Source organism: Hesperophylax consimilis, chromosome 28 (genome assembly GCF_061612785.1).
Source record: "Hesperophylax consimilis isolate HC1 chromosome 28, BYU_Hcon_1.0, whole genome shotgun sequence".
In the NCBI taxonomy this organism is placed as follows: Eukaryota; Metazoa; Arthropoda; class Insecta; order Trichoptera; family Limnephilidae; genus Hesperophylax; species Hesperophylax consimilis.
The window spans coordinates 14,018,457-14,042,051 of NC_142863.1; the positions used below are offsets into that span (position 1 = coordinate 14,018,457).

Sequence of the window (23,595 nt, forward strand, 5' to 3'; positions counted from 1 at the left end):
AGCGTTGTCACTTGTTGTCGGCTCGGGGGCAGGCACGGGGCCGGGGGGAACGGGGGCCGAAACTGCACTACCGTTGGATGGAACAGGCTGACCGCTACTTACTTCGGGTTGAAGCAAGACAGCATCACGATTCTCACTTGCGTTCTTTTTTGCTTTAGATCGCGTCGTGATTACCTTATCACTAGCGTCGGTAATGTCGGTACTCCGAAATACCTCAATACTCGCAAGGAGCCGCGAAATCGTAATATTTTGAGAAGTAACTTCGTCGGATAACTGACGAATTAGTCGTGTTTGATCGATATTTTTAGTTTTCATAGATGTTAATTGCACGTAGCAATCGTTGAGAATCGCGATCAATTGTTTGTTAGACATATTTAATATAATAGTTAATTATTTAAGTGAGTGCAACGAAACTGCGTGCGCGTTGCCGGACGTAACGAACTCTCTAATAATAATAATAATATTTGGATGATTTGTATAGCGCCGTTTTTGTGAAAAATCACCTCAAGGGAGCTGTACAAATATATATTCTACAAATGTACATATGTTATTATTCTTATTAATTTATTTTATTTTCCCTTCAGTCTTACAATAGTTGGGACTTTTGTGTGGCATTGAAATAAATACAAAAAAATCAATGTTATTAAAAATGCATAATTTTATTTAAAAAAATATTTATTGCATACATTCTTTACAGGGTTAAAATATTAATAAAAATTCATCGAGTCACTACACTCATATTATTGTCTACACTGAAAAGAAAATCCCTAGAAGTCTGATCTCAACCGATTTGAAAGAAAACTGACGTCGCCAGCTTACAGAAGACCTTTCAACTCCTAGATATTATTATTGATCAATTTCACCAAAATTAAGGAAAAATTGAGCTTACTTACAGACACTCCCACAAAACACTTCTATAGATTTATTTCTTCAGTGGTTGTATTGATAAAAACAGCTACATATTAATTTAGTTATTTACTATGCTTGGCAGAATAATATCGAATGTTGTTTTGATAGGATCCTCGAGCATATTTAGTAAGAAGGGCGTTCGCATTCAGTTTATCCGTTGTGAATCGTCTGAAAAAACAACAAAGGTTATAACCTAAAAAAAATATTACATGGAAATTCATCAACATCGAGTGGTGTTGATGAATTTCTATGACTTCTCTTAGAAAGTCCTGGAAACTGGAAAACTAGTATGAAAGCTAACATCGACACAAGAAAAGTCTTTAATTCGTAGCGGATTTGCTAGGAACTCACCCCACTTGCCTCGATTTTATGGTATTATAACCAAAAAACAAAACAGAACATGATGAAAGAATTGGTTAGGTTGGGTTGTATTTTTTGTTTGTTGTACAAGACGAGTGGTGACGTTTGTACAGATACTGAATTCACGATAGGGGGCCGAATACAATTGTCACACAGTCAATTTCAGGGAGTGAGGCGGGATGCGAAGTGAATCTAAGTAAGAAGAATTGAATTCTAGATCTGAATTGACACATTAATTTAATAGTAGGCATAAATAAACCACTCACTAGATCAATATATTCAGGCTTTGTGTATGCAACAAATTGTTCCTAGAAAACCATAGATATGCCAATACATAGACAGTAAAATTCTCATTCAGAGCCTACTTATTATACACAAATAAAAAACTCTGAAAGTTTATTCCATAGACAAAAAACTGATTTTAAACTAGGAAAAGAACTGATTTTAAGCTGGGAAGGAACTGAATTTACTACTAAACAAAAAACTGTTAAACATTTCACTTGGTTTTGGTTGTTCAACTGAACTGTTTCTTCTTCAGACGTAGTTGTTGAACTGACTTGATATCGAATCTGGCTCTATATTTATAGGACCAACTGGTTGTGGCGTTTATTGATGTGAAACTCCCTGTTCATTGAGGGTGTGTTTAGTTATGTATTTTTCCTGTCTGCTATGTCCTACAGAGAGTTTTGCAAAAAAATTGGATGCAATACTTCTAACCAAGTAAGTTCAACTTACCCAAACCCTCACCTTAAATCTCTTTTATTTATTTCACAATAAAATATACAGTTATACAGGGTGTTCGGGAATAAAGTGCGCTAACTTCAGGATGTGATTCTACATGATAGTAGAAGTAAAAAAGATAAATAACTTTTTTTGAAATTCCAACTTTTTTTTCCCATACTAAAATATTTTTCCGTAGAAGAATATTTATTTTCACATGCAAACAATTCAATTTTTTAACCTAAAAATTACCTTAAAACTTTGGAATTTCGAGGAAAGTTATTCATCTTTTCTACTTCTAAAACCATGTAGAATCACCCCCTGAAGTTAGCGCATTTTACCCCCGGACAACCTCATATTGGATCTGATGCTTAAGATTTTCAGAATAAACATTTTTGTTATAATTACGATCCGTTTCCCATATTTTAGTTCGACGTTATCGGAAATGGTCATTTTGAAATCGTAATTATGCTCCTTTTGGGATTATTGCACAACTTTGCTGTGATTGGCTGTAGGTTTTGGTCCAGTTGAAGTTCGTATTTCATCTGGCGGGTAGTGGTGGGGGAACAGTGTAAATATTGAGCAGTCCCTTAATAGTGGTCATTTCTCCTCTGGCGGCTCCGGGTGAAGAGATAGATGTTAATTTAGATGTGAATCTGTTATTATAACAGCACGTAATATTCTTCACCAAGAAGGACATATGTAAAGTTCTTGTATTTGATACAGTTAATTGAATCAATATAATGTTCTGGGTTGTAGCTACGCACCCTCAAATTTCTCGTGAATAAAATATTTATTTTTTAATAGTTGTATAATTCTGTATATGTCCGATATATTTGTTCTTTTTTTTTTAAAGAAACACAAACATTCCCGGATTAATAACCTGACAATATTTGAAAATCTTCTACTGCCACCACACTAAGCGGAAAATGTTCCTCGTGTCATGATGGAGAACTTAGCCAGTCTAGGAATTGAATGTATGATGCCTGGGTGGGAACCAAATGCGATGCCAACTCAGCCACTGATTTTTTTTTTTTTTTTATAGTGAATGCCTCACAAGAGTCCCAACTGCTCCCGTCCGGAGCCAGTGAGACTATGGCATCCCCAATTGGGGGATGTTGTGAGGCTGAAGGTAAGTGGGGATGGGAAAGAGGAAGGTGGGGAAGTACCTGGCTATTCAGATCTAGTCACTAAACACGGCTAAAGCCATTTGGAGCAACGTTTCAATTCTGAATGGTGGTCTTACACCAGGGCGATACTGGTAGTATCTTCCACTCTGGAACGTGCCGCAAATATACTATATATTATTTTAATTAATTAATTGTGAAATAACACAAATTAATCAAATAAAATTTATTTGCGCACGCCGGGTTCGAACCCGCGACCTTCGGAATGGCAGTCCAATGCGTTACCACTGGACTATGCCGGCCGATTGGTCAGTTTTCTTCAATGTCCTGTTTGGTCATGGAACCGTATAGTTAATAATATAATGTTCTACTTACTCCATAAAGGGGGATATTTGGTCTAGGGTCCATTTGCTCCTGGTCTGAAAGAGAAAACGCAGTCGGTCGTGGATGTTGTCGGGCAGTTTGGATTCGTTGAAAGACCAGATCATGGGAGGGTTGGAGTCCAGGTCTATTAGCGCTATTCCATCCAGCATTTTCTCCTGGACCATATAATAACATAAACATAATATTAATGTCAAAAAGTTTTAACCTTTGGAAAGCCAGATACCGTGAGCTACAACGCGTGCCGGGCGTAAAAAGAGTTCGGTGCGCCGTGCACTTCCTATGAATTTCCAATTTCGTAATAACTCCCATGTTTCTTACAAAGGATGTCTTCATAATTGTACAATCTTTTAGGATAACGTGTATATGTATTTAACAAAATTGATTTAACCACTCAGGCTAATTTGTTCAGTTTTGCTAACAAAGAGCTATTACCCGTAGAGTCAATTTGTTCACTTTTCGGAACGTCTCATATGATCTCATAGAAATCGTTGTTTCTCCCTTTCTATCAGGGTTAGAAATATAATCTAAACTGTGTTAGAAAGAGAAAACATCACACTTTATATTTAAATCAAGAAGCTAACCACAGAAGAATTAAAATATAAATTACTATGAAACCATAATTTGAGAAAAATTTGTCAATTTTTATATGAAACAACAAAAAATGAGGAAGCAATAATGTTTAAAATATATTTGTCTAATTAATTATTATTTTTTTCGTTTTCATTAATTTTAGTTTCGATATCAGTGTTTAGACTGATATGAGGTAAAAGGTGAGCCATTTTTAAAACTTTTTTGTTTGAAATAAAAATTTTATATTTTTAAAATTGTTTTGTTTCCATTAATAAAGTTTTGCAGCGTATTTCATCACCTTTCGAAAACAGTTTTTAGTTTTCGAATACATTCAGAAATATTCCATTTATTTTGGATTTTATTGAGAAGCGGAAATACTCACGAATTCTCCGACTTTCTGACAGTATCTTTAAGAAGTATAACGGTCAATATGCCAGAGGCCTGAAGGGTTAAGCGGTTTTCGATTTAAAAAGGCAGCGCAGTCGTTCCTCTGAACAATTTTTTTTTATTTAATTTTTTATTTTTATTTTTTTAAGTATGATAAATAAACAAAGTAAATTGAATTATCTTACATTTGCCGTCATGCCTTCTGGCAAGGAATCCCTCCACGCCTGAAGAAAATCGCTCAAATTGAACTTGGCCGCACTCTTCAGCAAAACTTGGGCCAATAACTTGCAAACCATATCTTCCTTGTACATATAATACTGTACACCATCTTCATAATTCATCTTAACGGTATAAAAATCAAACAAAGAATCCAAAACCACGTCGGGAACCAAATCTTTTAATGTTTCGATCGTTGTTACTTTACTAATCTTTTCGACGGGCCAAGAATTTTCTTCTTTCAAATCCAACATGTACGAAAGAACTCTGAATTCATATTCGAATGATAGAATGCGATAATGTCCGTTTATTTCTATCGCTTGTATCTCGTCCAGGCCTCTCGATAATTCTAAATCGGACGCTTGTATGACATCTTGCAATTGTTCGAGAGATAGAAGCAGCTTCTTATTGACGGCATATTCGTATTCTGGACCGGAATACTTTGTAAACTGTAACAATTCGTTCAGTTTATCCAAGTGCGGTTTGCACTGGCGGGGTTCCAAATATGTGTAGAAAACTTTTAATATGTGTTTGTTTTCGAGTTTTCTCGGTGATTTTATGATTTCGTCTGATGTGTTTAGGCTGGTGTTTGGGGAGAGTATTTTGTTGTCTTCCGTTGAGTTATTGAAGGAGTTCTCGTCGTCTTTGGTTTGCTTTCCCCAGAGTAATTCGGGGATCAAAAGCATGCTGTTGGACGTCTCTGCTTCTTTTATGTCGTAAGTTTTTGTCGATGTGCAGAGTACGGCATTGTCACTTTGTGCACCTGGGAGAAATAAAATACATAGGTTATCAATTTTTTTTTTTTTTTTTTATAGTGAATACCTCACAAGAGTCCCAACTGCTCCCGTCTGGAGCCAGTGAGACTATGGCATCCCCAATTGGGGGATGTTGTGAGGCTGAAGGTAAGTGGGGAAGGGAAAGAGGAAGGTGGGGAAGTACCTGGCTATTCAGATCTAGTCACTAAACACGGCTAAAGCCATTTGGAGCAACGTTTCAATTCTGAATGGTGGTCTTACACCAGGGCGATACTGAGAGTATCTTCCACTCTGGAACGTGCCGCAAATATACTATATATTATTTTAATTAATTAATTGTGAAATAACACAAATTAATCAAATAAAAATTATTTGCGCACGCCGGGTTCGAACCCGCGACCTTCGGAATGGCAGTCCAATGCGTTACCACTGGACTATGCCGGCCGTCAAAATGTCAAGGTATCAATTGCATTAAATGTAGGTTATCTTTTCTCCTGCTTAGCAGTTATATTTTCTTCTTCCAGTTATATCTTAATAAGATCAAGGTCAATTAATATATAATATGTACATTCACTGCAGAGATCGTTAGAAGTGTGTCATGGATGTGGCAGTATGCTTGGAGTAAGCTCAATTTTTTCTTACTTGTGATAAATTTTTCTAGATCAGATAATCAATTTGTTTGACATGTCTGCTTCTCGGGGGTTGAAAGGTCGTATGTAAATGGATGACATCGGTTTTCTTTCAAATCGGTATAGACTACATTTCTTGGGATTATCTGTTCAGAATATAACAATTGTAATATTTAATCATTGGCAGAGATAATATCAACAACTCTCAATGAAAACATGAAACAGACATTCGAACCCAGGTTCTCTATAATCATACCAATATTTTATGCTTTCGAAAACAAGGGTCCCATTCGAGAAAAGGGATTTTGTTTTAAACATTTTGAAATTATTTTATTAAATATAAATGACAAACATATGTACCACAAACTGCTGACCTCTATGGACAATAACTGAATCTTAATTAAAAGTAGATTTATTTATTTGTTAAGACATACACAGTACAATAAGTTTTTCTTTATTACATATTTGTAGTACCTATTACGTATGTCCATAAAATATCATTACGTAATTTCGCCTGAGATTGTTATAAAAGGAAGGAAGTGTGTGGATAGATAATAATAAATGAATTGAAAACAAGAATTATAATATGCTCACGAATTGTAATTAACTGTTAATACATAGAAGTTATGAAAAATGATGTGAAAATATTTTTGAAAAATGTCATGCTAAGAAATTTAATAAGTTAGTTTTGTATGTTAGAAAGGAATCATGAAAGATGTCTAAATGTAGTAATTTTTCGTAATGGGTGTATGTTGTGATTGCGGGAGTAATTACTGAGTTGTTTGCTGCATTGGTATTGTTGGCTTCAATATGAAAAATAGATGTATTAAAAAATATATAATTATTTAATGGTTTGAATGAGGATCCAATTTCAAAGAAATGCATGGTTTGCAATGCAACGCAATATTTGTGATGATGAGTGCCACCAAATAAGAATGCATTGTCATCGACGAGTCATTCATTCATTCTTTCATTTATTCATTCATGTGTTCATTTATTCATTTATTCATTAATTCATTTATTCTATCAAGAAAACAAGACCGAAATTCAAAAAGATGTATTAAAAAAATAGTAATCACCTTTAAAAACGACAGATCCACCAGAAGTGAGTTCGTCCATGAGGTGTTTGTCCAGCTGCAAGAGCTTGTAATTTTCAAAGGACGCATTCTCTTCCGGGAAGCTCAGAACTTGAGAAAGCGGTGTCAGTTCTGATTCGTGGAGTTTTGCATGCTTTATTATGTCGCGCACGTCTGTGGCTGTACGCACGTAGCTGAAAAAGAGAGAATTTATATAGGGTTTTCTAATAAGAGGTGTTATTTTGAATAGCCCGCTATTTCGGTAGATATTACTTTTGAATCTGTCATTTTTTGACATTTGACAAGTAGAAACTACGCCATTAATAAAAATGGAACGATACACGCTTCAACAACGCATTGAAATTATTAAAATTCACTTGAGTGAATTAAATGCAAATCATCTTGAGTGATGAGGCCCATTTCCACCTCGGTGGCTTCTTCAACAAGCAAAATTGTCGCATCTGGGGCTCGGAAAACCCAAGAGTTATTGTTGAAAAGCCTCTCTATTCTCAATGTGTGACTCTTTGGTGCGGTTTATGGTCCGGCGGAGTCATTGGACCTTACTTTTTCGAAAATGAGGCTGGAGCAACAGTTACGGTGAATGGATTGTGCTATTGAGAGATGATTAATGATTTTTTATGGCCGGAATTGGATGGTATTGATCTGGACAACGTTTACTTTCAACAAGACGGCGCTACGTGCCACACAAGCAACGAAACCATTGATCTTTTACCATTGAATATCAAAATAACACCTCTTATTGGAAAACCCTGTAGATAGAAGAGTAAGCTGAATATAAGATTGGGATGTTATGCAGAAATTCAAATTTAACATTGTCATCAATTGATTAATCAGCACCATTTTGTTTTTTGATATTTGTAAGGTCAAGAGACCAGTTGGAGAGGTCAAAGGGTCTCCCCAAACCAGCCTTTCCTAATCTGGCACTCCACGCAGCTGGCGGGCAGGTGCATCCTGAAGACGCCTCACGGCACCCCTGCTAAGTCACCAAACGAAGCGAACCACTTGGGGTGACCTATGGCAGAGGTGCTGGTTATCCAATAAATGGTCCACGGGGCGTCGGTACCCAAACCCTCCTCCAAGACGATTTATATTTGCCTAATCTAAATTAATGAAATGTCTTTGCCCTCTGCGTAGTGGCCCTTTACTTTAAAATTTTACAGTGGTATTGGGATGGCCGAAAAATTGTCAATATACAGCAATGTCTTATCTCCAGTGTTGCCAAGTTAGCATATTATATGCTAAATTTGGCATAATTACTCCATGTTTAGCATAACTATTATGCTTTTAGCATAAAGCATATTTATTTGGCTTACTTTTACAGAAAAATGAAAATAATAAAAACCAATTTTTTAACTAACAAAAATGATATCGATTGAAAAACTGGTGTCTCAATGGAGAAACATAGTTCACATTAAATGGGAATCCTTGACTTCCACTGTAGAGTTTTGGAATGAAGTCATGCAATATAAAGATGCAGCTAATAATAACCCCTTCGGTGATTTATGTCAGTTTGCAATGTCTATTTTAACATTGCCGCATTCAAATGCGGACATTGAACGTGTATTTAGCCAAATGAGTCTGGTCAAAACAAAACTCTGAAATCGTTTGGCGGTGAGAACCCTAAATTCCATTTTGTATGTGAGATTTGACCTAAAGAGAGCAGGAAAGTGTTGTTATTCTTACACTGTTCCTGACGAAGTACTACGCTGCATTGGGACCAAAGAAAGTTACGACTAGTTAATGAAGAAGATGAAGATGAAGATATTGATATTTTATTTCACTGATTTTATTTCTTAGTTAAATTTATGTTAGCTTTTTTTTTGGCATTTTTTAAAGTAATTTAGCATTTTTCTGGCAAAATTTTCCCATCACTCTATTTCTCAATAAATACTAAGTTAAATTTATGTTTGCTTTTTTTAAAGGAATTTAGCATATTTCTGGCATATTTTTCCCATCACTCTAGCATATTTTGAAGTAGTTGAGTTGGCAACACTGCTTATGACAACCATGCAAACTCTTTATATACCTACCTACAGTAGTATGCCATTTCTTTCTCATACAAACTTCAGTCGCACATTAATTACACTTTGAAATCTTAATTGCTATTACAGCACTTTAAGTTCCGCAGATATTGGAACAACATGGGAACAACTTTACTACATTGAGATGTGAGGTTTTGCTTGACTCCAGAATTGGATAGGAAAAACGGCGTGACTCGAATATGTTTACGGCTTTTTATATATTTTTTTAATTGCAGAGCGTTCCTCTTTTACATAAGATTTAAACTAAATACCTAAAACGGGCGTAACTGGCGTAACCAAAAAACCTAGGGGTTTTTTAACCATGTAGAAGATAAAAAAATTATATGTAGTTTTATGAAAATAATAAATCCACGATCGATTGTATTCTCGCGATTGCCACACTAGGGCCTACGTGGTTTGGGTCTTGTAAACACACCCCTAATATTAATATTAACATTTGTATTTTCACACATCAAAGTAAAAACATATTATTAATTTAGAAAAAATACGATATTCGTGTTGCATTTCAAACCGTGATGTTTTTGTCTAGAAATTAGAAGTATTAATCGCAAAAATATCGAATAAATTTGAAGTTCCCGCTCTTAAAACATGTGATAAGAAGCACCACGAACATCGTCAAATACTATGGATACAAAATATGAAACTCGATGAACTTATCAATTTAGGCAGCGATAATTTTTAGTGCTGCTATGTGACGGAGTGTACGAATGAGTCAACAAAACATTTCGACATGGAAAAAATAAATTACGGATATTTATTTTAGTTCTCGTTTGCGTCACAAGGATCGCTCTAATTAAATGTTTTCTGAAGCTCCCTTAAAACGGTACTAGCAAATGTAGCAATGGATTTCAGAGCTGCTACCTAGCGGAACAAACAATCAGGTCAATAAGACTAAGAAAACCAAATTATTTAGTATGGATTTTTGTTATAGTTCTCGTTTTCGCCATAACGATCGCTGTTATTCAAGTTTTCTCTTAAAATGTTCTCATAGTATATTTCGGAAAGATATGCGCACTTTGCGCCAGACGAAAAAATAACCTAGAAATTCTTTCCAGAAATGACAGCAAACATTTTAGCGTAGAGTCGAAGTAGTTGTGTAATCAGTTATAACTAAAATTCGCGATAATCCCCTGAAATTCGTGCAGTGACCAAATTTAGTGATTTTAGAACATTATTCTAGTAACAATAGTGAACCATGACGTCGTTATTCGGAGATTTCAGTCCAAATAGCCATGACGATGGGTCAATGAATTCAAATACAAGCAAAGGAGGCGGTCCGGGAGTGATGTCGCCGTTATCTCCCTATCTGAACTTCGATCCACATTATATTCCCAAAATGCAGCCAGATTTCCTATATCCAGATGAGAATTACAAGGCCCACACGACGAAACGAACTTCCGTAGCCCTGCCGCAAATTGGCGCGAGCTGCATAGTAGGAGCAGGTAGGTCCAATAATTAGGATACGGGGAAGTAACTAGCTATACAAATCGGATCACCAAACATGACTAGCAATGTTTCCATTCTGAATGGAGATATTACCAGGGCGATACTTGAGCATCTACGTGTTTAAAAATATCATTAATCTTGTCGAATTCCGCTGCACGCTTAATACGCAAAAAAATATAAACAGCACTTGGTTTCAAATTAATTACTACAAGAAATAACTATTTATCTGGTGAGAGATGGTAAAAGATGCATTAAAATTCTCAATCAAAGTTAACTTTGAAGGTTAGGAAGTACGCACAAATTATTGAAATAACCCAAACTAAACCCTAAAAACCTACTTTGTGCATGTTTAATTAAACCCCTGACTTAAATAGTTGTCTCCATTCGATATTTAAGTTGAAATCAAATGTTGTTGTTGTTTTTAAAGAGCCTTTGCATGCAGAGGAATTCGATAAGTTTACGAAAATATCAAGTTATTGCATATTTGGGGGTTGCTTAGATGATTTTAACTTGAGCGAATAAAAGAACAAAGTTGTGTAAAGGAGAGTATATATAACGCACAAGTGAATGGTAGATGAAGTTGGGGACGCCTAAAGAAGACATGACACTATCGATTCTCAATCAAACACTAAAAGTCAGGTCATGTCGAGCCAGAATTGCAGGAGACGATTGTAAATGAAGCAAGGTGTGAGGATTGTGTGTCAAGAAAGAGTTGTCTGGCAGTCCTGCTACCCTGCGGAGAAACGGCATGATGGTTAGTTAGTTAGAACGTCATTTATTATAAAATTTCCCACAATTTAGGGGGTATTTCACTATCTCTGATTATGTTCTGACTAAGCACGTCATTTTTTCGTTTTCACTATATCTGAATAACGCTAACGCTCGGGTTAAAGTTCGATTTGACTAATCAGTGCTCGAACCTCACGTTAGGCGCTATTCCTCGAATCAAAGATGGCGTCAAAACATTCCGAGTTTGACAGCGGAGAAGTGAGTCGAATTTTGTTGCGAATTATTATGGATACCGAGGTTTTTGATTTACAGAAGCAGGTGAAAGGGCGGCGATGCGAAGGCCGCGAGAAGAGCTCGAATGAATTTGAATGCTTGTATGATCCATCCTGAATTATTTGATTGTGTTCAAAATAAGAAACAATGTATTAATTCGACATGAATCTATCTAAAATGACCTGATATCAACATAACATAACCAAAAAAATGCACACTTTGCGGTGTGCGGACTGTGGCGGGAAACTGGATGACGGCGTTGACCACAGATCAATTGGCGTTGACGCTAGCATTCCATAGACATTGCGGCAAAACATGACAGGCGTTGTAGTAGATGGGGTAACTGCAAACATTTTGCGATGTTGCCAGACTATTTCGAGTGTTATCTATCCGGATGCTCGGCAACAATGGTGAAACGGTCGCCGTTGAATAACGAAGTTATTCTGATCTTTAAAGCCAGCCAACGGCTAGCTAGTCAGATATTTAGCCCGACATAGTGAAATACCCCCTTAGTGTAACTTACATCATTTTTGCTGATTAGATTTTGACAGTTTGAAGTAACTACTCAGAGATCTGATAACAATTTTCATTTGTATAGTGCTTGTATTATTATTTACATTATGGAAATGAAAATATTATTTTGGTATTAACATAAATAATAAAAGATTTCATTAGCTTATGTTGAACGCATAGAATAGAAAGTATAGGGTTTTCCAATAAGAGGTGTTATTTTGAATAGCCCGCTATTTCGGTAGATGTTACTTTTGAAGCTGTCATTTTTTGACATTTGACAAGTAGAAACTACGCCATCAATAAAAATGGAACGATAACGCTTTAACAACGCATTGAAATTATTAAAATTCACTTGAGTGAATCAAATGCAAATCATCTTGAGTGATGAGGCCCATTTCCACCTCGGTGGCTTCATCAACAAGCAAAATTGTCGCATCTGGGGCTCGGAAAACCCAAGAGTTATTGTTGAAAAGCCTCTCTATCCTCAACATGTGATTGTTTGGTGCGGTTTATGGTCCGGCGGAGTCATTGGACCTTACTTTTTCGAAAATGAGGCTGGAACAACAGTTACGGTGATTGCGCTATCGAGAGATGATTAATGATTTTTTATGGCCGGAATTGGATGGTATTGATCTGGACAACGTTACTTTCAACAAGACGGCGCTACGTGCCACACAAGCAAGGAAACCATTGATCTTTTACAATTGAATATCAAAATAACACCTCTTATTAGAAAACCCTGTATGTGGATTAATATTTTATTTTGGTAAGCGAAACAATTATTGACCTCAACGCTCTTGCACCAAACAAATTGTAATTGAGTATGTTTCGAGCGTGTCACATCATTAAATATTCTCCTTTTCTCATTGATTCTTTCTACGTGTCCAAATGTTAAGATTATGTTGTAAATTTCAGGTTTGGGCGGAGCAGCGGGACTTTACAATGGATTAAGAGCAACGACCCTCGCTGGACAAGTCGGCAAAGTCAGAAGAACACAAATACTCAATTATGTTATGAAACAAGGTAAGTAAATTAATATCTGTTAAGGCGATGCCATACGTAGTAATGCAAAATCATGGGTTTTTGGTTTGAAAATTTGGTCGCTTAGAAATGTTTCAGATGCTTTAATTAAATACTGCGAGTAGAATACATCCTGGCCTTTGAAATAATCGAGTATTTTTTAGATAAGTCTATTTATAAGTCCAGAAAAAAATAATGTATAATACCTATGAAAACTGCTTTAAAGTTCAAAATCTCCTACTTACGAATCCATTTACGGTTATAATTTTATTGTATAATGTGGCAAATTAAATTATTTATAAAATGATCGAAAAAAACTTAAATATTTATACCTGAACATCCACAAAATAAAATAAAAGGCACTTTTTGGCCATGTTTTTTTCTTGCATAAATCAAAACAGGAGGATGGTGTTAAGCGGGAATTTAAACCTTATCGCCATCTACGTAAGGGTTGTTATTGATAGCGGCTCAATTTAAAATATTACACGACGTAGTGCATCGCCTTAACTATCTGCCTACAATGTATATGAAGTGGAGCAGCAGAGGAAGGTCACCGATGCATTACAATTCAATTTAGTTTATTCATTTTAAAAACATTACAAAATTGTTAATTTTAATGCGTTTTTAAAATACATTTGGTAATAAGAATTCTTACATTAATATAAACAGTGTGTATATCAACTATACCAGTAATAATAGAGCTTGCCTTTTAAAGGAAGCTTCATTGATGCAAAACATGTCGATTATCCAATTGATTCTGTTCAACAGCAAGATTGCTCTCCCCACAGGCATGACCATTGGCAAGTTAGTTCTGCAGGCCGGGAGATAGAATAGTCTATGTTGTCGGTGATGGAGACAATCATCGGGAACATAGAAATAAATGCTCTCCCATGGTGACTAGGGTTGCCAGCTCCCGTTTTATGAATTAGAGGATTTGATACGATTAAATAAAGGACATACGATGAAAATAAAGGACATCAATATTTTTTTATTAAAATGCTGTTATGGTATCAGTACTTACATTTATTAATAAAAAAACATTGTTAATACACAATGCTAATCGAAGCCAAGTAAGTAGTACGACCTTAATTAGTCATTTTGCATTTAAAGTAGTAAATAAAGTTAGTACTTGGTATTACTTTTGGCTGCTCTAAGAGCTTCTTCGTTTTCTATAATGAAATTATAAAATTGTTTGCATTTCATGTTGAAGTTCGACTTTATTTGTAGTTCTGCTTTTACATTATCAATATTTAACTTATTTCGGTTTTTGGTCCACGTATTCGTACACAAGGAAAAAATCCTTTCGGCTTGGGCATTAGAAACGGGGATTGAAAATACGTATTGTATAATTTTTAGCAGATTCTTTTTTTCATCCGTAGATTTGAGAATCTGAATCCAAATATCAAGAACATTTTCACACTTCTTATCGTCTATAATTTTCGTCAGGAGAGGCTTTAATATACAGAACTCTTCATACAATGCATCAAGGTTAATATTAGGTATCGAAGTATTGTCATCTATTGAAGATTTTAAATTAGAGGACAAGATCAATTTTTGGGTCTGAAATAGAGGACGTCCTTTAAAATAAAGGACGTCTGGCAACCCTAATGGTGACCGAGTTTTCAAACCATCCACAAATCAGTCTAAAGAAATGTGTGCATCCCTCCTGACCCGTAGATAGTTCATTCCGAGCATACCCAAAAGAAAGTCAGTGGGATAGAGCCACGGGTAGTAGCCATACTCCCCAAGGTAGGGAAATCTCAAGAATTTCTTCTGAACTATCTCCAACATGAGAGAATACTTTACTACATAGAAATAAGGGAGACAGACCATGAACTACTATTAGAATGAAACCGCACAATCTGCAAGATCGTTCACCCATAATTACTGATGGAAAAAAATTCTGTTAATTTGTATTCGGGGAATATTGTGGAAATTTTCATCTTAAGGCGATGCACTGCGTCGTGTAATATTTTAAATCGAGCCGTCATCGATAACACCCCTTACGTAGATGGCGATAAGGTTTAAATTCTCGCTTAACACCATCCGCCTGTTTTCATTTATGCAAGAAAAAAACGTGGCCAAAAAGTGCCTTTTATTTTATTTTGTGGATGTTCAGACATAAATATTTAATTTTTTTCCGATCATTTTATAAATGACTTAATTTGCCACATTATACAATAAAATAATAATCGAAAATGGGTTCATAAGTAGGAGATTTTGAACTTTAAAGCAGTTTTCATAGGCCTTATACATTATTTTTTCTGGGCTTATAAAAGGACTTATCTAAAAAATACTTGATTATTTCAAAGGCCAAGATATATTCTACTCGCATTATTTAATTAAAGCATCTGAAACATTTCTAGGTGACCAAATTTTCAAACCAAAAACACATGATTTTGCATTACTACGTAGTGCATCACCTTAACCCTTTATGAGAAAATATTGAAAAACAGGTACATATGTACCCACCTACAATAAGGGCTATATTTCATGTGAGACACTATGAAACATGACCTGTATATTTATTATGTTTCATACTTTCCCTAGGAATGCACAAACAGCATAAACATGCCCAACGACGTGTGTCGTTGTACTCCCAACTCCCATACGAATTAATTGTACTGAATTATGTCTCGTATGACTTCATGAGACACGATTGTATATGTTTTACCCAAGTTCTTTGTCATTTTTGGAGATATCGAAAATCTAATTTTACCGTCATTATTAACTATAATATATAAATATAATACATTTTCATCAAAATAAAAGAAATGATTTTGAACAACTTATAATGGAATATTCCCAGGTGCACATCACTACCCATACTACTGCAAATCGCATCTATACTTCATTTCTAGTTACGTATCAAAAGAATAACTTTCATTGCATAGCCGCTCTGATAGTCCAAAAAATTTTGTCATAACTCAGCAACAGTTGGCGCGCTTCCATGGCATATCTCCCCTTTGTTTCTATTATCTATGCATCTGACTATCAAATCAAATACCACAGGTATCCGAAATATCAGTGACTCTCCATTCAGCAATCAGGGTTATTGGGGATACTCTCCTCAGTAAACTGTGTAAAAAAAAATTCAGTACGTAGCATGCGTCAATAGGAGAAATTTCTCTTGTATGAAAATCACTCTTGGATGTCAAAAAATAAAAGACATTATCATTGATTCCTTCACCATTTTTGATAATGTAATTACGATTTGTTTATCGTGATAGTTCAAAATCATGTATTGATTTTATGATTTTTTTTAGTTTAAAGAAAGACAAACATTCCCGATTTACGAATAACCTGACAATTTATGAAAAACTCTCACCGACATCGAAGCGGAAGATGTTGCTTGAGGACTTATCTAGCAGAGAAATTATTGAATCCACGACTTCTGTTTTGACAACGATTTTGACTGCATAAAAATTCTAATTATCATTATCTTTTTTTTGTAGGATCTGCCACAAGCTGTACCCTCGGCATAATAGCCTCGTTCTACTCCGTGGTGGGTGTCGGAGTATCCTACGCCCGCGATAAGGAGGACTCCTTTAATACGTTTCTAGCGGCTGCCACTACGGGGGCCCTCTACAAGAGCACTGCGGGGTTGCGGGCCGCGGGGCTCGGAGCGGCCGTAGGGCTGGCCTTTGCCGGTGTCTACACCATAGCCACTTCTGCCGACGACCAAAAAATCTGGGGTAAATTCAAGCACATGCAGTTGTGAGACGATTGAGGACTCTACCGATGAAACGAGAGACGAAACCGTGAAGATATACCCGCTAATACCTCTGTTGTAACCGTAGATAATAGAAATAAAGGGAGATATGGCATAGAAGCATGCCGACTGTTACAGAGCTACGACCAAACTGCACAGATTATCGAAGTGGCAAAGCCAATGAAAGTTATTTTTTGGTGTATAGTTAGAAACAAAGAGTAGCACTAGTAAGGGTGAACGATTTTGGCGAAGTGTAGTACTAATAACGGTTCATGGCCCATCCCCCTTGTTTCTATTGTCCACGCCATATTAATTCTCAAGTTAAACTAACACTTTTTGTAAATTGCTTTGCGAAACTGATTTTAAAAAAAATATATTTTATTGCAAATAAATAAATAATTCAGAATTTGAGTACATACTAAATGTAATGTTGCTTTCATCATAGTTTCAGACATTGTTAGCTGAACTACGAACTTTATAATTAAAATCTCACATTGTTAGCTGACGTACAGACACTGTAATTTAAAAATTCTTACATTGTTAGCTGACCTTCAAACACTGTAATTTAAAAATTCTTACATTGTTAGCTGACCTACAAACACTGTAATTTAAAAATTCTTACATTGTTAGCCGAGATTTGAACATTGTTATTAAAAATTGTCACATTATGTAACTTAATGTTTCTACAGTTTTTCGTTTTCATGGTAGGGTTGTTTATACAAAGGGAGTTAATTCTTTTGAATTAGTAAGATTAAATAAAAAATTGTTTTGTTTACTAATTTGAAGCACTGAACTTCATTAGGTCAAATAATTGTGATAATATACTTTGTACAACTTAATAAAATATATGAATTTGAAGTTGTACGATTTTTTTTATCAAATGTGGCTGGAGTCATTAATGCGTCAGTTTCTCATGTATTCCATAGAAAAAAATACTTATGTTAAAACCATAGATTTCTGTGTAAGAAGTAAAGATAGAATCATCTTGTAACTTGGGGCATCGGGAGTCTGAACAATGAAAATTTATTAAAATAATTCATTCATAAACTTCGTAGTGTGGTGATCTATTATTTTGACTTTTGTAAGGTAGAAACTTGATGATACTGCCGTGGTAAATAAAAACACAGTGTCTTCCTTAAGGCCAAGCTTAATGCCAAATCACTATTTTGATTAATCTTTATAATGAATTGGTGTACATTATGAATATAAAAAATATGCTTTAGATAAATTGATGGTTTTCCCATCGTTTCTCTTGAGTAGAATACGAATAAAAAAATAAATTACTCAATAAAAAATACAAATGTAAACTACTAAAAAAAATATTTTTCAATAGAAATGTATGAACGCATAAAGGAAACAACTTTAAAAAATACAGTATTATAGCTAAGATTATCTGTGACAGTTTCACTTGATTAACTTTTTGGTTTCTTATAAAATTTTTTAAAAAATATATAAAAACCATTTTGTGCTTGAAATCGAACGTTTCTAGACTCCGTTTGTCAAGCGATTTTAATGCCTATCACCTACAATATAAGGTATACCAAGAATATACACATTGTTGACTTGTAGCTTCCTCTTAAGAGTCTCGAGGAAGTCACTGTGTTTTTAGTAACTGCGGCAGAATAGCGGTGTGCGTGACATTTGGGTCATGAGGTTACGTGTTCAAATCCTGCACCAATGCAAAAATATAATATTATTGTATATTGCATTCGAATGAACTGTTTTTGTAATTTGATGAAAATTACAAAAATTATTTACGCCTTTAAATATATATTTGATTCTATCTATACTAATAGTGTTAAGGCTAGAAATTGAAGGAAAAACTGTGTAGAAAAAAATATGCTTTTCTTCATTTTCAAAATGGATTGCTGTAAAATTTTTCGCTGAAATAATTTTTTGGGTATAAGTTTCAGCTGAAAATGTTACAAAATTACTTTTGATTATGAAGAAAATTGCTAATTTGATGGTGTGCACAATTTAAAAGAATTAATTAAAAATTATGTAGTTCCTTTAACTTTTTTTTTTTTTTTTTCAATATTTTTTGGTTTTATTTAAAAGATTTTTAAAACTATGTAGATTCTCGCAAACAAATGTAATATTTTGTTTTTTTTTTTTGTTTCAATTTAAATTAAATTGTTCAACACTATGTTAAAAAGTTATTTATTTTGCTCACTTATTATTAGAAATTGAAAAGAACGGAAGTGTGAGTTTTTTTTTAAAACGGCTAAGTGAATCTCTTTAGTCCATGTTATTCTATTCAGCCGACAGTTTAAAAAAAAGTTCTTGCCACCAAAATTTTTATAGTGAGTTTAATTGCCTTGTAAATTAATTTGACATGTTTTTGAAATATTTGAAAAATATACCTACAAAAAAATTGACAACTTGTTTTTTGAACTACTTATAAGAATATATTCCTGTTAGAGATATGAAATTTGAAGAACATTCCCATTTGAGCCATGAAATTTAAAGACCATAACCATTTATAGTGTATATTATCAGCATTTATAGCTGTTTAGTAATAACATAGATCATTGTAGAAATGTATTATATATTTGCACAGCGCACTTAAGCTTATTTTGCACAAAAATGGCACCATACAAATATTATTATTATTATTTGAGCCATTCCCCATTTCAGCTATCAAATTTAAAGAGCATTACCATTTGAGCCATGAAATTTAAACACCATTACCATTCGAGCCATGAAATTTGAAGAACATTCCATTTGAGTCATTAAATTTAAAGACCATTACCATTCGAGCCATGAAATTTGAAGAACACTTCATTTGAGCTATGAAATCAAAACGGACAAGTGTTTCCACTGATCAATAAGGTAAGTCGACCTTTTATAAGGTTTATGTCCAGTCGCACTTGGCGATAAAAGTGGACTGGCACATTCTTCCAAAAAGTTTCAGTTTAAAGCTGTTTCGAATTCACGCTTGTATGGGCCTGATAACTCTATTATTATGTACTTAGGTGTATACCTCTATAACCCGACCACATAAATGTTTAAAATCGACCTAAACAAACGTTACACAAAAAATCGACATTGGAAGCATTAACCCTTGAGACGTTGTTGATTTGCACGGATCGAACCTTCTACAAGCTTCCATTTTTTCAAAGACAATAACAAGCACTATTTCGTTCTCTTTCTGACATAAAAGAAATAATTAATTTTTAGATGAGAGGAAGAGAGATAGCATTTTAATAATGTGCGGTCATTCTGGGACAAATATGGTCTTAGGAGAGTATAATGCGCGCACGGCATTTGGGACTGTTTGGGTCTTAGAAGGTCCCAAGGGTTAACTACAAAGGAAGATACGTCAAAGGAAACTAATAAAAAAGAACAGTTAAGAGAAATCTTTTTAAACTTTAAAAACAAACATAACCTAACTTTATATTTATGAAAATGGACAAAATAATAGAGATACGTCAAGAAAACCAACAAAAGCAAGAACACACACGACCACCGCATAAACGAGACTATACTCAAGAGATTACACTGGTCCTAGGTAACACTAGTAACAATAACAAACTCAAAAATGTATATATCTGCTGCACACATCACTCACAAAACACCAACTACATCCATAATTTAAGTCATCACTTCAAGGTTACATCCGACCTGCACACAAATCACCCGGAAGGATTGTTTTTATTAGCTGGAGATTACAACAATTCAAACTAAATTGGAAGGTAACAGAAGGGCAAAATCATATCAAAAGTCAACACGGCTTTTTCAAAAAATGGTCGGTCGAGACCAACCTGCTAAAATACACAGATTTGATATAAAATTCTATGGGTAATAAAAATTAAATAGACTCAATCTATACGGATTTTTCTAAAGCCTTTGATAAAATTAAAATCGAACTGCTTATAAAGAAGCTGTTAAAAATAGGGAATAATGGGGACCTTCTAAGATGGATCAAGTCATATAACACAAACAGAAGTCAAGCAGTTAGAGCTAAGGGTTTCTCTTTATGTTTCTAAAAATATACCATCAGGAATTCCACAAGGATCACATCTTGGACCTTTATTATTTATTTTGAATACCAATGATATAGGGACATGTTTTAAATACTCAAAATTAAAAATTTTACAGATGACACTAAAATTTACAAAAAAGTCACTCATATCAATGACTGCTTAGAATTGCAAGAGGATATGAATAGGCTTGCAATATATTGTGCGAACAACCAACTGTTCCTTAACCTGGAAAAATGAACCACAATATCTTTCACCAAAAGCATTAACCCTCTAATATTCCCGTACAAATCAATGACGTGGAACTAAAAAGATGTGTGAAGTAAGGGACTTAGGTATAATAATGGAATCGGGAATGTCTTTCCGATCACATATAAATTTCATCTCAGACAGGGCCTACAAAATTCTAGGGTTCATCATAAGAGTGGCGAAACCATTCAGATCACCTCATGCAATAACAATAAAATACTCGTATGTCTCTTTCGTTTGCTCAATATTAGAATTTGGATCAGCAATATGGAATCTCCAATATAAAGTTGATATTGAAAGGTTAGAAGGAATTTAAAAAAATTCTGAAACACTTAGGACGAGTTGTTTCATAGAATTTGAACAATTCATCATATTTCAAAGTTGATTTCAAGTTCTGTGAAGGTTCTATTCAAGTTCTTTCATCATTTCAGTTTTGTGAAACAACTGGCCAATAATGATATTAAAACAGCACTTCCTAATAAAACCTTCACAGAACTTGAAAATCAATTTTGAAATTTGATGAATTGTTCAAATTCTGTGACTTTAAATCCTTCCGACAACCCCAAAATTTAAAAGACTCATTAGCATTCCACAAACTCTCAACATTAGAAGATAGAAGAGATAAATCTGACCAAAATATTTTATTCAAAATTATCCACAACGCTGTTGAAAATGACTACCTTCTGGAAAACGTTCATTTCCACTGTCCAGTTCGAAACACGGTCAAACAAACTATTCAACATCCCACACTCAAAAACTAACTACACATAACATTCATTTTGAAAAAAAAAATAAAAAAATTTCAGAAGGACATGCAAAAAATACAATAATATATTTTCCATTTGTCCTTTGTTCAGTTTACTAAATGCATATTAAAGAAAATTAAATCAAATTGTTAATTATGTACCCTCTCCCCTGCTGTGTGTAGGATATCTAAGTTATTTTGTTGTTTTTATGTTTTCACTTTGCATGTTTTTCTTTTTATTTATATTTTTTACTGCATGTAACATGAATTTTATATGGAAAATTTACTGGTTCATGCAAACATGTAATTATTTATATAAACTATGTAAAACTGTTTGTTTCCCCAATAAACTAAAACTAAAAATACAAAACAAACCTAACCTAACTTTATATTTATGAAAATCGTCGTTTCAAGGAGAATTAAACTACAAAAGAAGAGAGGTACGTCAGAGGCAAAAAAAAGAGTACAACGAAAGCTAAAATACACGATAATTACATCTTATTTGAACGTGTATGCTTTTGTAAATCAGTTTTGAGTTACAAAATTTTCGCGCCAATATTTTGACAGTAGCAGATAAACAGAAATATTATAGACACAATTTTGAGTCTTTTACATATTGGAAACTAATAGTATTTTTAGCTTACCCGTCCTCCATTTCACTAGATTTTATTATAAACAATTAAATTCGATAACAAATTTTCAGCACTGGTTAATTTTTAAAGTTTTGACATTTGACATTGACAATAATAAATATTGGAATAATAACTAACGACCAGGGGCATTTAACTAAGCTTTGGCCTTGAAACTCATTTGAAACCGCCACGCCCACCTCAAAATTCTTATAGAAAACGAATAATATGGCTAAAAGCTCAGATCTCATTGGTTAGAGCAGAAAGATTGGTTTGATCTCTCGCTCTCTACCATAATGACTCGTGTAACAGAAAGAGATGACGGAATTTTGCCGTTTGACAGTTTTCAAAACATTCCAACATGATTCCAACAAAATGAGAGTGGTTTATTTATACACGCGGGTTGTCATTTGCTGCCGAAATACTAAAATTTCGCGTCGAAAATATTGCGTGTTAAAGTTGTTCGTGATAAAAATACAATATAAGCCAGTATAGTGTTAGCGAGTTACAAACATATATTCAACCTACCTACGTAAGTTCAAGTTTAAAGTGAATTGACAGTTTTTAGGTTTTTCGTTCGGTTTTTTGAACAATGCTAAGAACGTATAAATGTTATTTGTTATATCGATAAACTTATTCATGTTATTGATTAGTGTTATCCTGTATTATCTTATTGTTTTGGTGAAATTAAAGATTTTTAAACATATGTAACCATGAGTTCATGAGGCTGAAAAATGTCGGAATTCTTCGTCGTACTGTCGGACAATAATGTTTTGGAAATTTTCTTCAGTGTTTTTGCAAATTTCTTGTCATTTTGGGTTTCTTCTTCTCAGATTAACAAGTTTCATCTTAAGGAAATGCACTGTAAAAGTTTATTTTCTTAGTCAGATGAACCTTGCCCTTGAAAAACATTTCGACATTTTTCTGCTTCGAGGACATTTTTATTTTTATAATAGTTTTTTTGGGCTAGTGAATGAATAGAATAGGCTGATAGCAATTATGTTGTCTATGGTCGCATCTTTTATTAAATGGCCTTGAGTTTCCTCTACCTTGTCTACTGCTCTGCTCCGCACGGTAGGTACTGATTGTATATCTGTGGT

At 34.3% G+C, this 23,595-nt stretch overlaps 2 protein-coding genes across 2 annotated transcripts; one reads left to right on the forward strand and one right to left on the reverse strand.

Moving 5' to 3' along the window:
• Positions 1–685: 685 nt before the first annotated feature.
• Positions 686–22,622, reverse strand: LOC149410214 (sister chromatid cohesion protein DCC1). Its single transcript, XM_089648916.1, has 5 exons — positions 22,511–22,622; positions 7,137–7,327; positions 4,643–5,436; positions 3,492–3,655; positions 686–1,077 (listed from the first exon to the last, which is right to left on the reverse strand). Exons 1-5 carry the CDS (start codon positions 22,519–22,521, stop codon positions 972–974), a joined length of 1,266 nt encoding a protein of 421 aa, XP_089505042.1. The 5' UTR covers positions 22,522–22,622; the 3' UTR covers positions 686–971.
• Tim23 (translocase of inner mitochondrial membrane 23) lies at positions 10,224–17,250 on the forward strand. Its single transcript, XM_089648488.1, has 3 exons — positions 10,224–10,638; positions 13,073–13,180; positions 16,633–17,250. Exons 1-3 carry the CDS (start codon positions 10,392–10,394, stop codon positions 16,896–16,898), a joined length of 621 nt encoding a protein of 206 aa, XP_089504614.1. The 5' UTR covers positions 10,224–10,391; the 3' UTR covers positions 16,899–17,250.
• Positions 22,623–23,595: the final 973 nt, after the last annotated feature.